Genomic DNA, 13742 nt, shown 5'->3' with positions numbered 1-13742 from the left:
GTCCTGTGGCCAATTTAATATTTAAAACAGACTTTTCAAGACATTCTCTTTTCAGAAGCCTCTAAAGCCCTCTGTTAATCTGCTGTGTTGAATCAGTACCTGGGAAATAATTTGACAGAGGGTGGTGGTTTTTGTGCAGCTGGAGAGAGGCAGAGTGATGAAAGCTGGCATGGAAGTAGGAATGGTGCAATAAAGGCTTTTCAGAATCACTTTTCTTAAGATGTGTAAGGAGTGGAGATTGAGAACAAGAGGGAGTAGATATCCACTTGGTCATATGATGCCTTCTTTTGGCATTCAGGCAGGAACTGAGTTGCTAGATTTATTGCATCATCATTTTTATTGTAGAAAAAAGAACATAAATCTGATAAAGACACAGCAGTTGGTAGTGACCTAGAATTGTTACTCTCAAAGTTGTTTGCTGGCCCATGTGGAGATAAATTGGTTTCAGCCCCTTTAAGTAGTAATTAGCAAGGCCAAAAAAAGAATTTGAAGAACGGCGACCCAAAGACTCAAAAGGAAACAGCAAAAATGTTTTTAAGTACATCAGAAGCAGGAAGCCTGCTAGATAACAAGTGGGGCCAATGGACGACCAAGATGGCAAAGGAGAACTCAAGCGGGATAAGGCCATTGCAGAGAAACTAAATGAATTCTTTGCATTGGTCTGTGAGGGATGATTCCCCAACTTGAGCCATTTATTTTTAGGGGGACAAATCTGAGAAACTGTCCCAGATTGAGATGTCATTAGAGGAGGTTTTGGAACAAATTGATAAATTAAACAGTAATAAGTCACCAGGGCCAGATGGTATTCACCTAAGAGTTATGAGGGAACTCAAATGTGAAATTGCAGAACTACTGACTGTGGTATGTAACCTATCACTTAAATCACTTCTGTACCAGATGACAGATGTGATGCTAATTTTTAAAAAAATACTCCAGAGGCAATCCTGGCAATTACAGGCTGGTAAGCCTAACTTCAGTACCAGGCAAATTGGTTGAAACTAAAGAACAGAATCATCAGACACATAGATGAACATGATTTGTTTGGGAAGAGTTAACATGGTTTTTGTAAAGGGAAACCATGCCTCCAATCTACTAGAATTCCTTGACGGGGTCAACAAACACATGGACAAGGGGGATCCAGTGGATCTAGTGTACTTATATTTTCAGAAAGTCTTTGACAAGGTCCCTCACCAAAGGCTCTTAAGCAAAGTAAGCTGTCATGGGATAAGGGGGAAGAGCCTCTCATGGATCAGTAACTGGCTAAAAGACAGGAAACAAAGGGTAGGAATAAATTATCAGTTCTCAGAATGAAGAGAGGTAAATAGTGGTGTCTTCCAGGAGTCTTTACTGGACCAGTCCTATTCAATGTATTCATAAATGATCTGGAAAAAGGTGTAAACAGTGAGGTGGCAAAATTTGTAGATGATACAAAACTACTCAGGATAGTTAAATCCAAAGCAGACTGCAAAGAGTTACAAAGGACCTCACAAAACTGGGTGACTGGGCAATAAAATGGGAGATGAAATTCAAAGTTGATAAATGCAAAGTAATGCACATAGGAAAACATAATCCCAACTATACATATGAAATGATGGGGTCTAAAGTAGCTGTTACCACTCAAGAAAGAGATCTGGGAGTCATGGTGAATAGTTCTCTGAAAATATCCACTCAATGTGCAGCAGTAGTCAAAGTGAAAAAATTTTGGGAATCATTAGGAAAGGGATAGACAGTATGACAGATAATATATTACCTCTATATAAATGTATACTATGCCAACATCTTGAATACTGTGTGCAGATTTGGTCACCCCATCTCAAAAAAGATATATTTGAATTGGAAAAGGTACAGAAAAGGGCAACAAAAATGATTAGGGGTATGGAATGGCTGCCATATGAGGAGAGATTAATAAGACTGGGACTTTTCAGCTTGGAAAAGACATGACTAAGGGGTAGGGGGATATAATAGAGGTCTGTAAAATCATGACTTATGTGGAGAAAGTAAATAAGGAAGTGTTATTTATTCCTTCTCATAACAGAAAAACTAGGGGTCACCAAATGAAATAAATAGGCAGCAGGTGTAAAACAAATAAAAGCAAGTACAGCTTCATTCAATGCACAGTCAACCTGTGGAACTCTTTGCCAGAGGATGTTTTGAAGGCCAAGACTGTAACAGGGTTAAAAAAAGAACTAGATAAGTTCATGGAGGATAGGTCCATCAATGCCTGTTAACCAGGGTGGGCAGAGATGGTGTTCCTAGACTGTTTGCCAGAAGTTGGGAATGGGTGACGGGGATGGATCACTTGATGATTACCTGTATTGTTCATTTCCTCTGAAGCACCTGGCATTGGCCACTGTCAGAAGAGAGGCTACTGGGTTAGATGGACTTTTGGTCTGACCCAGTATGGCCATTATTATGTTCTTACATATTCATGACTCAAAAGCTCCATCACAACTGGCCACGAATGAAACTATTGTTGAGATTTTCATCAGAGAGACCAAGAAGTGACTTCACAGAATCTGCGCTACCTTTGTACCCCAAGAGTTGGCCTCTTCAAGCAAGACAGACTATGTGGGGAAGCTTGCACTGCCATTGTCTGTACTGTACCTGTTGTCTAGATGGAGGACTTCAGTGCCCTCAATATGGACATTTTCATGAGTCATATAAATGCATGTCAGAACACTGGCATCTGTGTCCTTTTAAAAATATTGCATTGGCATTAGAGCTAGATTTCTAGAGGAAATGGCACTTGCAGAAGTCCTGCAGGATGAACTCTGTGTGTGTCTGTTTCAGGATACCGGTCTTCTGCTCTGCGCTGCTGCTCTCACGGGCTTGCATGCTCAGGTTGAAGCTATATTGTGGTCCATGGATTTTACTTGTGCTACTGTGACTAATTTGATTTCTCTTGGGCTCTAGTTGCATGTAAAATCATGCATTTCATTAATCTGGTGTGTAAGTTTATCAAATAGAATCACACACTACTGTAAACAAAAAAGGAGATTGCATTTCTAATAAGTATAAGTTAGACAGACACTTCATTTTCCACTGCAGATGTGTTAAGATTTGCACACCCTATTGTAAGTTTTTTCCTTCCCAAACTACTTGTATTGATGCAGTAGATAAACAACATTTTTGTGTGTGTTTTCCAGCAAAACCATTTCCAAAACTATTAAAATTTATTGTTTTATTTTGCAGCTAGCTATGGACCAAATCCAATTTGCAAAGGTTGTTTGTCTTGCTCAAAGGATAATGGGTGCATCAGATGCCAGCATAAATTGTTTTTCTTTCTTCGACGAGAAGGAATGAGGCAATATGGAGAATGCTTGCATTCTTGCCCATCAGGGTACTATGGACTCCGAGCGCCAGATATGAACAGATGTTCAAGTAAGTTTCTGTTCTATCTTTATGACTGTTTTATTGATAGACCATAGTTCATTCATGGGTGACTCAATTTTTAAGATGATGTATTGCAAAATATAACAATGATATTTTCACAGATGTCTCAAGATCATCATAAACATTCTTTCCTAAAGGAATCCTCAGTTAACTCATACCAAGATGTACACCATTCAGCACAATCAGTGCACTGTTGCCCAGTGAATTATTACCTTTTTGTTCCCTTAGTTGGGGGATGCACAGAGAAAGAATGAGGTAATGTGGATCTAAACATTTCTCATTTTAATGAGCAACTTCTTAATACATTTAAAAGGACTAAGAATTAATTTAGTAATGCCTCATGTACTTTCTAGCCTAGGATATGTACATGTAGACTGGTGGGCAGAACAGATATAATAGTATCATAAGAACATAAGAACATAAGAACGGTCATACTGGGTCAGACCAAAGGTCCATCCAGCCCAGTATCCTGTCTACTAACAGTGGCCAATGCCAGGGTGCCCCAGAGGGAGTGAACCTAACCGGTAATGATCAAATGATCTCTTTCCTGCCATCCATCTCCACCCTCTGACAGACAGAGGCTAGGGACACCATTCCTTACCCATCCTGGCTAATAGCCATTAATGGACCAATCATATGACTGGAAGGGACCTTGAGAGGTCATGTCATCCAGAGCTCTGAGCTGAGGCAAGACCAACTGTATCTAGATCATCCCTGACAGGTGTTTGTCTAACTCGTTCTTAAATCTCCAATAATGGACTCCTCAACCTCCCTAGGAGTCCTGTCATAGGCCTAACTCTTATAGTTAGTTTTTCCTAATATCTAATGTAAATCTTTCTTGCTGCAGATTAAGCTGATTACTTTTTATCCTACCTTCAGTGGATATAAAGAACAATTGATCCCCATCCTTTTTATAACAGCCCTTAAAATATTTGAAAACGGTTGTCAGGTCCTCCCACAGTCTTCCTTTCTTAAGACTTAACATGCCCAATTTTTTTACATCTTTCCTCACAAGTCAGGTTTTCTAACCTTTTATCATTTTTTCCCTCTCCTCTGGACTCTCTCCAATTTGTTCATATCTTTCTTAAAGTGTGGCACATAGAACTAGTCACAGTACTCCAGCAGAGGCATTATCAGTGCCAAGCAGAGAAGGACAATTACCTCCCATGTCTTACATACAACACTGCTATTAATACATCCTAGAATGATATTAGGCTTTTTGCAACTGTATCATGTTGTTGACTCATATTCAATTTGTGATCCACTATAAACCTCAGATCTTTTTCAGCATTACTACTGCCTACCCAGTATCCCTCATTGTGTATTTGTGCATTTAATTTTTTCTTCCTAAGTGTAGTACTTTGCACTTGTCTTTACTGACTTTTTCCATCTTGTTGATTTCAGACCAATTCTCTTGTTTGCCAAGGTCATTTTGAATTTTAATCCTGTTCCCCAAATCGCTAGCAACCCCTCCCAGCTTGGTTTCATCAGCAGATTTTATAAGCATACTCTCTACTCTATTATCCAAGTCCATGAATGAAAATATTGTAGTGGGCCCAGGACTGACCTGAGCAGTGCCCTACTAGATCTGTTCCCCCAGATTGATAGCAAACCATTGATAACTACTTTGAGTATAGTCTTTGTATATTCACCTTATTGTAATTTCGTCTCATTCACATTTCCCAAGTTGCTTATGAGACTGTCATGTGTGACTATGTCAAAAGCTGTACTAAAATCAAGATATATCACATCTACAGTCTGCCCCCTATCCACTAGGTAACCCTGTCAAGGAAGAAAATTAGGTTGGTTTGGTATGATTTGTTCTTGACAAATCCATGTTAGTTATTACTTAAACCCTATTATCCTCTAGGTGCTTACAAATTTTTTGCTTAATAATTTGCTCCACTATCTTTTCAGATATCAAAGTTAGGATAACTGGTCTATATTTCCCTGGATCCTCTCCCTCACCCCTTTTTGAAGATAGACATGTCCTTTTTCTCCTCCCTGCTATTTGTTCCCACACAAAATTCAGGTGACCACTGATATGCAACACGATTCAGATTTGCGTGTTTGGGCTTGGAAACACTAGTGTATTTTAAATACATGGGCACAAGTAATTCCACCGCTATCTGCTAGTTGTGGGTATTCATGTAGATTCTCTATATGCTTATGCTAGGCTGTTATACAGTTTGGCCATCAAGTCTGTCAATGTGTACATTGCTCCCACTACTGCCTTGTGTTTTTGATTCTGTCAGATTGCAGTCTAACCAGAATTAGGTCACCAAACCACTAAGAAAAACCTTTTGTGCTTCTTGAAATGGGGTTGTCACCAAGTACGTGGCACTCGTCCCTTATTGCTGAACTAATGCAGCGGTATGGTGTCGAGGTCCACCATGCTCGTAGAAGGTGGTGCTATCTTTCAGGTGAGACATAAACTCAAGGTCCACATGAGGTCATTCTGTGGCACTTTTCACAAGAATAGAAGCATTAACTGCTTTGGCCAGATTCCAACTCATGTAATGACATTCTGCCTGTTTTTCTAAATTCCCTATGCAGTTTCAGTTGGATATGTTATTTTTCACTTTCTGCTCCCAACTGTTATGTAATGTTGCTGAGCGCTGCCTAATATTTACCATGTGGCTACATGGAGGATTAAATGATCCCAGTGTATATCTTATATATCGCTTTTGTAAAGTGTATTGGGATCTTGGCCTTCATTTGCATAGTTTAATTGTGAACTCAGCAATTTATCCACTTTAAACCTTTTTTTATTTAAACTGGGCTGTAAAAATGTGTCCATGTTGTTCAAAAACTATTTCCATTGTGGTTATCGGAAATATGTCCTAACATAACTGTGAGGCATGTAAGTTTGTTTCCCAGCAGTAATGTAATAGCAATGACTTTCTTGAGTTGGGTAAGGGTTAATATGTCTGTCATTCAATACTTTCTTCAAGGAAAAAAAATGTTTGTGGGTAGAGTTTGGCTTGAGAAATTAGTTTAACTTCCTTCCACTACATGATGTACGCAAGGTAATTTTTAGCTGTGGCAATGTTCTTAAATCCTGAATTATGGGGCAGATTCTTCAAAAGCACAAATGTAAATTAAGTGCCTGACTTCCATTGATATATATTGAGAGTTTGGCACCTGCCGTGGTATTGGAACAATTTGTATAGTGGGGGTGCTGAGAGCCATGGAACAAAACTGTAAACCCTGTATATGATGGAAACTACTTCAAGCCAGTGGGTGCTGCCACACCTACAGCATCCCTAGTTCCAGCACCCCAGGGCACCCAACTGCTCTTTTGTACCTTTGAAAAATCTTCCCCTTGAGATTAATGATGCAGCTGTATTTGAAGACCAATTCTGGTTCCTCTCAAGTGATTTCTATGCAAAGATTATGTTAAAGAAAATCACCAACTGATTTATATTTATGCCCCAGCTTTGTCTTTGTTTGGTGATCCTGTGTGACGTACATAGAGACATAGCTAGCAATTGTATTCTTTAGAGGTATTCAAAGTAAGGTAAGATAAAGAAAAAGTATAAAATTCTTCTTACTTCATGTAGGCTGTACTTTCTGAGTCTATCACCTCTTGGTTTTATTGCTCAGATAGTATTTTCTCAGTTAAAAATATCAAAAATGCTGGCAAGGTTAAAATCCCTTGTGGGAGTTTCAGGGGTTGATTTATATTAGTTAAAATTATTTCTGTCCTATTAATGTCTTTATCGGCACAAAAGCAGTTTAATATTTTATTATTGGAACATTTGCCCATTTATGCTAGAGGAGCAATAGAGCATATTTTTATAGAAAATGTTGACATGGTTTTAAAAGCCTCAGTAATGCCAAACATAACACTGTAAATTCCACAGCCAAATGTAACAGCTCCAAAATTATGGAAATTGTGAATTTCAAGACTAATTTTCTTTGCTAGATGCAACTGATTTATGCATTTTGAACTTGGAAGACTATTTTAAAAAGTTTTTCTGGTCACAGTGAGTTGTGTAATTCAAGGATGGTTTGTGTACAGGAATGGACACAGAGTTTCTGGTGGGGGGAAAGACAACTAATCTCACTTCAAAGTGACATGAATTCTTTCTTGAATATTTGAGGTATGAATGAACAATATATTGAGGACATAAAGCTGAATGGTTCTGTGTAATCTTTGCTGTAGAAAAGAAAATACCCAAGAGAGGAATGATGTTTTGTTTTTCTCCCTAACCTCTGAATAGAAGACTCTCAGAAGGAAATAAGCTCCCAGGAAAGTCTACTATTTGTACTGGGGAATAAAATGAAACCCATCACCTCAGTGTATTGGTTCTACATTAGGCTGACTAAGACAAGCCCCTCTTGAATCTTTTAGTTTAACCTGTGCCTAAATTGACCTTTGCCATTCCCTTTTTGGAATTTACAAGAGTGTAGTGACTCACCATTCTCTTCACCTTTGACTAGGTACTCAGACTATTACATAACTCCTCTTTCCATCTCATAAGTCAGGTTCCTTCTCACCAAGTGCCAAATAGCAGCATTTCCAAAGTCATCATTGTCAAAGTGTAGGGCTACTGCATCTGTATTTCCTGTAGGTTCCCAGTTCCTTAGCGGTCACCTATTTTGGTCAGAAACCTGCATCTCTCTCCCTCCTGATGGGTTTTTCCCATGGTGAACAGATCCTGGCCTACATTGTAATATCCCCAGCAAGCAAGACTGCCTGAACAGGTCACCATCTGCACTTCACTTTCTCTTTAAAGGCTATGAACAGCTGTAATTGCCAGCAGTTATAAGTTACCACACAGCTCCTTATAAGCAAGCACATTTAATCTTAAGGTGAAAGCATTACCAAGAAAACATTTTATATATAGATATATAGTTCCTATACACACGATAAAAGCTTACCAGAGGTCACCCATCAGTCTTATGGACCTCAGTAGGCCAAAGGCCTTTCAGCCCCTACCAGGAAGCACTGGGTTCCCCCCTTGAACAGAAGGTCCTGTCCATTTGCTGGATCAGGAAGAAGGCCCTGAATCAGTTTAAAGTCAGGTTGTTTATCCAAAAGTCCTTTCTTTGTTTGTTGGTCTCTGGAGAATCCTGTTTGAACTGGTATGTGCACACCTCTCCAGGTAATGGTATTTCTCTGGAGCGGTTATAATCTGAGTGAATTTGTCTAATCACCAACCTCTCTCCTCCCCGCCCCCTGTTCTTAGTTCCTGGAGGATCTGTGGTCACTCTCCCTGTCAGAGGGTCTATGGTCTACTCACCATATGTGGCTGCATCTGGAGATTAGCTCTGCCCTGTCTGACACTCCCCTCCTTCACTTACACAGCGGCTCCCCTTGCTCTCTAGGCATAGCAGTACTTCCTCTTCATGGCCTGGCCCTCCAGCAAAGTCACTATACAGTTTTCCTCTTCTGGGATAACAAAGTCTCCCCTGACCAGATGGCTGGGTGCCATTCCAGGCAGTCTTCCAAGTCAAGACTGTGCCATTTTCTCAGTGACTGGTAGGGGAAGCCAGACCCACCTTCTGCTCTGCGTTCCAGCCCAGGGACCCTACAATCTGCAGCCAAGATCTGCACTGTCTCAATCCCTTCTGCCATTTACCTGGGCTTCTTCCTACATTTCCTTCTGCGAGCTTTCTTCTCCACCTTCCCCCCCGGGGTAAACCCTCCATCAGGATCAGAATCACAGGGCTTCTTCTCCCCTGCCCCGTGGGTTTCCTCCTCTCCTCATTAGGCCCAGAGAGTGTCTTCAAATTTCAACCCTGCAGCCCCCTTCTGCTCTCACCTTCAGACTTTATACAAGCCCTGCCTACTCCTACCCAGATGGGCTCCATCTTCAATTAGTGCTTGTCAGCCAAGTCTACCTCTTCCCCCAGATGCAGCCCACTAGGTTAATTACCCCTTCTGAAACAACAAGGAGTCTGGTGGCACCTTAAAGACTAACAGATTTATTTGGGCATAAGCTTTCGTGAGTAAAAACCTCACTTCTTCAGATGCATACTTCTTCAGATGCAAGAAGTGAGGTTTTTACCCACGAAAACTTATGCCCAAATAAATCTGTTAGTCTTTAAGGTGCCACCAGACTCCTTGTTGTTTTTGTAGATACAGACTAGCATGGCTACCCCCTGATACTTTACCCCTTCTGAAACACTTTAACCCATTCCGGGGTGGTGTGTTGTGAACACCCCATCATACCTCCCCATTGAATTACGTACAATCCCCAGCCCACAATGATACATACATTTAATATAGTAAGATCTCCCAAAGATATTGCAGGAAATGTCCATATCTGTCACAATCATCACCAGTCGCATCTGCCTTAAATAAAAATAATGTTTAGCACAGAGTAGACATTAACGAGCAATCACAAAATAAACAAGTGTTTAATAAATATATCTAGTTAATTTACTATATTAAGAAATGCCTCCCAGTATGAGCTTGTGTTACAAAATATCAAAATTTTACTTCAAATAGAACAGCTAAGTTTCTTGGCTAATGCTCATATAGAATAGCCTATGGAATGCTATACTAAATTCTCCTGAAATCTATATAGCAACTACAACTCATAGCAAGACATCAGCAGATACAGTGACCAGTTGGAGGAAGCAGTCAACTTGAAATTAAATCAACGTTTTTTAAGTTTGTAAAAAGTAGTTTTAGGTACTTTTGTTATTGTTTTCCTTAATTCAAAAAAATGGCTTTAATTTAAAAACTGAAAAGAGGCGAGTCTAGTATGTGGTCTAAAAAGTATTTGGGATTTTGAAAATAAAATTTAACTGCCAGGAATCTGAGGTTTAGATAAAATCTACTTTGCAGGCGCCTTATTTTTTCCCCAACAAAAGCATGATAAGCATTTGGACATGTCCTTCTTATTTTGTAACTTATTGGCCTAACTCTGTATCATTTCAGTAGGGCTGCCATAGATCTGTCTGGAAGCTAAAAATCCTGGCAATGATTTAAATTAAGATTCCCGAATCTGTAGTCAATTTAGATTTAAGAAGACCATTGTATATTTGTAAAATACTAATTTATGTCTGAAAAGATAATTATTGTGGCTTGGCAAGTGTTTAAAAGATGCCTATTAATAACGAATCCATGTTTTAACATAATAGAGCTATATTACTAAATGTTAAAGAATTCTCACAATGGCAAAATTCTCATTCTTCTAAAGCTGCTCCCAGTGAAGCAGTAGGTCCATTTTAATCCCCAGAAACTGATGTATCCACTGGGTTTGCAGCTTCTTCAACAAGAGACTTCTGTACAGCCCTTAGGGTGTTTAGATTTGTATCTTGAAGAATGAGCTGCAGGTGCCTAAGCCATTTTTATTTAAGAGTTTAAATAGACCCTCAGCTTTTAAAATTTTTAGCCTGAGATTTAAGTTAAGCTGGGGAGCTACAGCCTCTGACCTCCTTTCTGTTCACCAAACTTTCCGGTTCTCATTTTGCTCCTTGTTCTTTGCAGTTTATTTTTCGTTCATTTCCCTCTCCCTCCAAAACCAGCCAAAGCTCACAGCACTCTCCCCTTTCTTGTCCTCTCTCCCTTCCCAAAGCTACACTACTTAATCCTCCTCCATCCCCCTCATCAGCTTCTCCTTCATTCCCCAATTTCTTGTCGTCTGGGCTAGTATATATTAGAAGCGCAACATCGGCACAACTGCACCAATGCAGCTGCGCTGCTGTAGCGTGTCTGGTGAAGACGCTCTATGCTGATGGGAGAGAGCTGTCCCATTGGCATAATTACTCCACCTCCACAAGAGGCGGAAGCTATGTAGGCGGGAGAATGTCTCCTGCTGACATAGTGCCGGTGAGGACAGTGCTTAGGTCACTGTAACTTGTGTCGCTCAGGAGGAGGGGGCCTTTTTCACACCCAAGTGACATAAATTATATTGACATAAGCTGTAGTGTAGACCTGCCCTTTGTCTCTCACTTGCTATTCTTGCCTCTCTCCCTCCTTCTGCCAAACATACAGTCGCTTTCTCCCCATTCTCTTTCCCCTACGCCTTCTGTCAAACACTCCTCAATGTTGTCCCTTCCACAAAGGCAACTCCCCTCACACATACTCTTTCACTTCCCTTTCTCCCTTCCCTCCCCTACCCCAAATACTCCCTACTTTTGTTTGTCTCCCACATGTAGCTGTGGGCTAATACCATGTTAGCTATGAATAGCTTTTAATAACATTGGTGGTGATTGGCCAGCAGCTGTTTTTTTGCCTTCTCATCACACATTTCTTTAAAGTAACCTTGTTATGGAGGGAGGGTAGGGTTGACTATTCAATGACACTATGTACATTTAAAAAGGAAACAAAATGACAACAGCCCTCCCCTAGAAGCTAGATCTTTCATGAAAAATGGTAGAGGCTGCATGACTGTTTACAAGTAGCATTTTTAACAATTTAAATAGCAATTTCTGATCTTAAAATTCATCATGCTGTGCTCATTAGAACAGAAACCTACATTTGCAGGCCTTTCTCTCTCTAAACCTAAATGCAAATATAGATTAAAGCATTTGAAATTTAGGACTCTCGAGTACTCTGTATTATGTAGAGCACTTTGGATTCTGCTGTGAGTTCTAAACATATTCCAGCATGACCTTAGCTTATTCCATGTTTTTTTGTAAGCACAATACAGCTAATTTTGCATTCCCAAACAAGCTCTATACTGAGCATGGAATGATTGTTCTTGAGTCTGGTGACCCTTCCCCCATTCACTGTGGGTATGGCTACAGAGCACACTAAGCCCAGGCTCTGGCTCAGGTTTAACCCAAAAACATCTTCTGTCCACACAGATATTAGTCTGAGTCAGGCCAGGAACCCCTCTGGACATTAGTCTGCAGACCTTGGTAGGTCAGAGCCTGAGTTCTCTGTAACACAAGTCAAAGCCCAGGCATTTTGCAGCATGCACATAGCTAGGGTTCCAAACTTTCTGACTGCAGAAAACCAAACACCCTTGCCCCGCCCCCTGTCCGCTCCTGCCCCGAGGCCCCACCCCTGCCTTGCCCCTTCTCCGAAGCCTCACCCCTAATCACTTCACTCACTCACTCTCCCTCACCCTCACTCACTTTCACTGGCTGGGGCAGGGGGTTGGGGTGTGGGAGGGGGTGAGGGCTCTGGTGTGGGGCCAGGGATGATGGGTTTGTGGTACAGGAGGGGGCTCTGGCTTGGGGGGGTTTGAAGCATGGGAGGGGGTGCAGGGTGCAGGCTCCAGGAGGGAGTTTGGGTGTGTGTGGGGGGCCCTATGGTGGGGCAGGGGGTTGGGGTGCAGGCGGGGGTGCAGGCTCCAGCTGGGGGTGTGGGCTCAGGGGGGGTCAGGGATGAGGAGATTGCGCTATGGGAGGGGGCTCAGAGTTGGGGCAGAGGGTTGGGGTGTGTGGGGGGAATGAGGCCTCCTGCTGGGGGTGTGATCTGGGGTGGGGCTGGGGATGAGGGTTTTGGGGTGAAGGAGCGGGATCTGGACTGGGGCCGGGGGTGTGGGGTGCCGGATCTGGAAGGGAGTTTGTGTGCGGGAGGGAGCTCAGAGCTGGAGCAGGGGGTTGTGGTGCGGGAGGAGGTGAGGGGTGCAGGCTCCGGGTGGCACTTACCACAGGTGGCTCCCAGAAGCAGCTGGCATGTCCTGCTGGCTCCTAGGCAGAGGTGTGGCCACCCCGCCTGCAGGCACCAGCCCCATAGCTCCCATTGGCTGTAGTTCCCGGCCCGTGGGAGCTGCGGTGCCACCACTTGGGGCAGATGCAGCGTGCTGTGCCCCTGTGCACATCCCTGTGCCTAGTAGCCGGACACCCCGGCCACTTCCGGGAGCTGCGCGGAGCCAGGGCAGGCAGGAAACTTGCTTAGCTCTGCTGTGCCACTGAACAGACTTTTAGCCGCCCGGTCAGTAGTGCTGACTGGAGCCGCCAGGGTCCATTTTCGACCAGGTGTTCCAGTCAAAAACCAGACACCTGGGAACTTTAGCTACAGCTCAAGTACAGGCCACCACACTTGGGTCTGGAGAGTCTGCAAATAGTATCCCACAATCCTCTGAGCTGTACTTCCCAGCCCTTCAATTCCAAAACTTATCATATCCCAGGAACAGGAAGCAATCTCTTGGTTGAAATGCAGCTGCTTGGCATTTAGCCCTTCATTTCCACGTGGCCTGCTCAACTGGAAAAATAATCAGCGCTCGGAATTAAGTTAGAGAAAATGATCACCAAAACACAGACTCCATCCACTGGGATCTGGAATTAACTTAAGATTTGAATTTGTACTTTGAATGTCTCCACTCTTGATTCAGTCTTAAAAAATGACAAACATATCAGTCCCTTAATGCTTGTTGTCTTTTAAAATATTTTAGTATTAGAGACAGGAAGATCAAACAGATCGGAAAAAATTATTA

General features: G+C 42.0%; 1 protein-coding gene across 5 annotated transcripts in view; it reads left to right on the top strand.

Annotated features, from left to right (window-relative positions):
• Positions 1-13742, top strand: part of RSPO2 (R-spondin 2) — a 180670-nt gene that overhangs the window by 67345 nt on the left and 99583 nt on the right. For all 5 annotated transcript variants that reach the window (XM_065586043.1, XM_065586040.1, XM_065586041.1 and 2 more), the window contains one exon: positions 3193-3381. In XM_065586043.1, the coding sequence (XP_065442115.1) occupies positions 3193-3381 (189 nt within the window). The remainder of the gene's footprint in view (positions 1-3192; positions 3382-13742) is intronic.

The sequence above is a fragment of the Chrysemys picta genome, chromosome 2 (assembly GCF_011386835.1).
Source record: "Chrysemys picta bellii isolate R12L10 chromosome 2, ASM1138683v2, whole genome shotgun sequence".
NCBI classification, from domain to species: Eukaryota; Metazoa; Chordata; order Testudines; family Emydidae; genus Chrysemys; species Chrysemys picta.
Note: the sequence above shows the minus strand (reverse complement) of the source record. Positions and strands in the feature narration are given on the sequence as shown.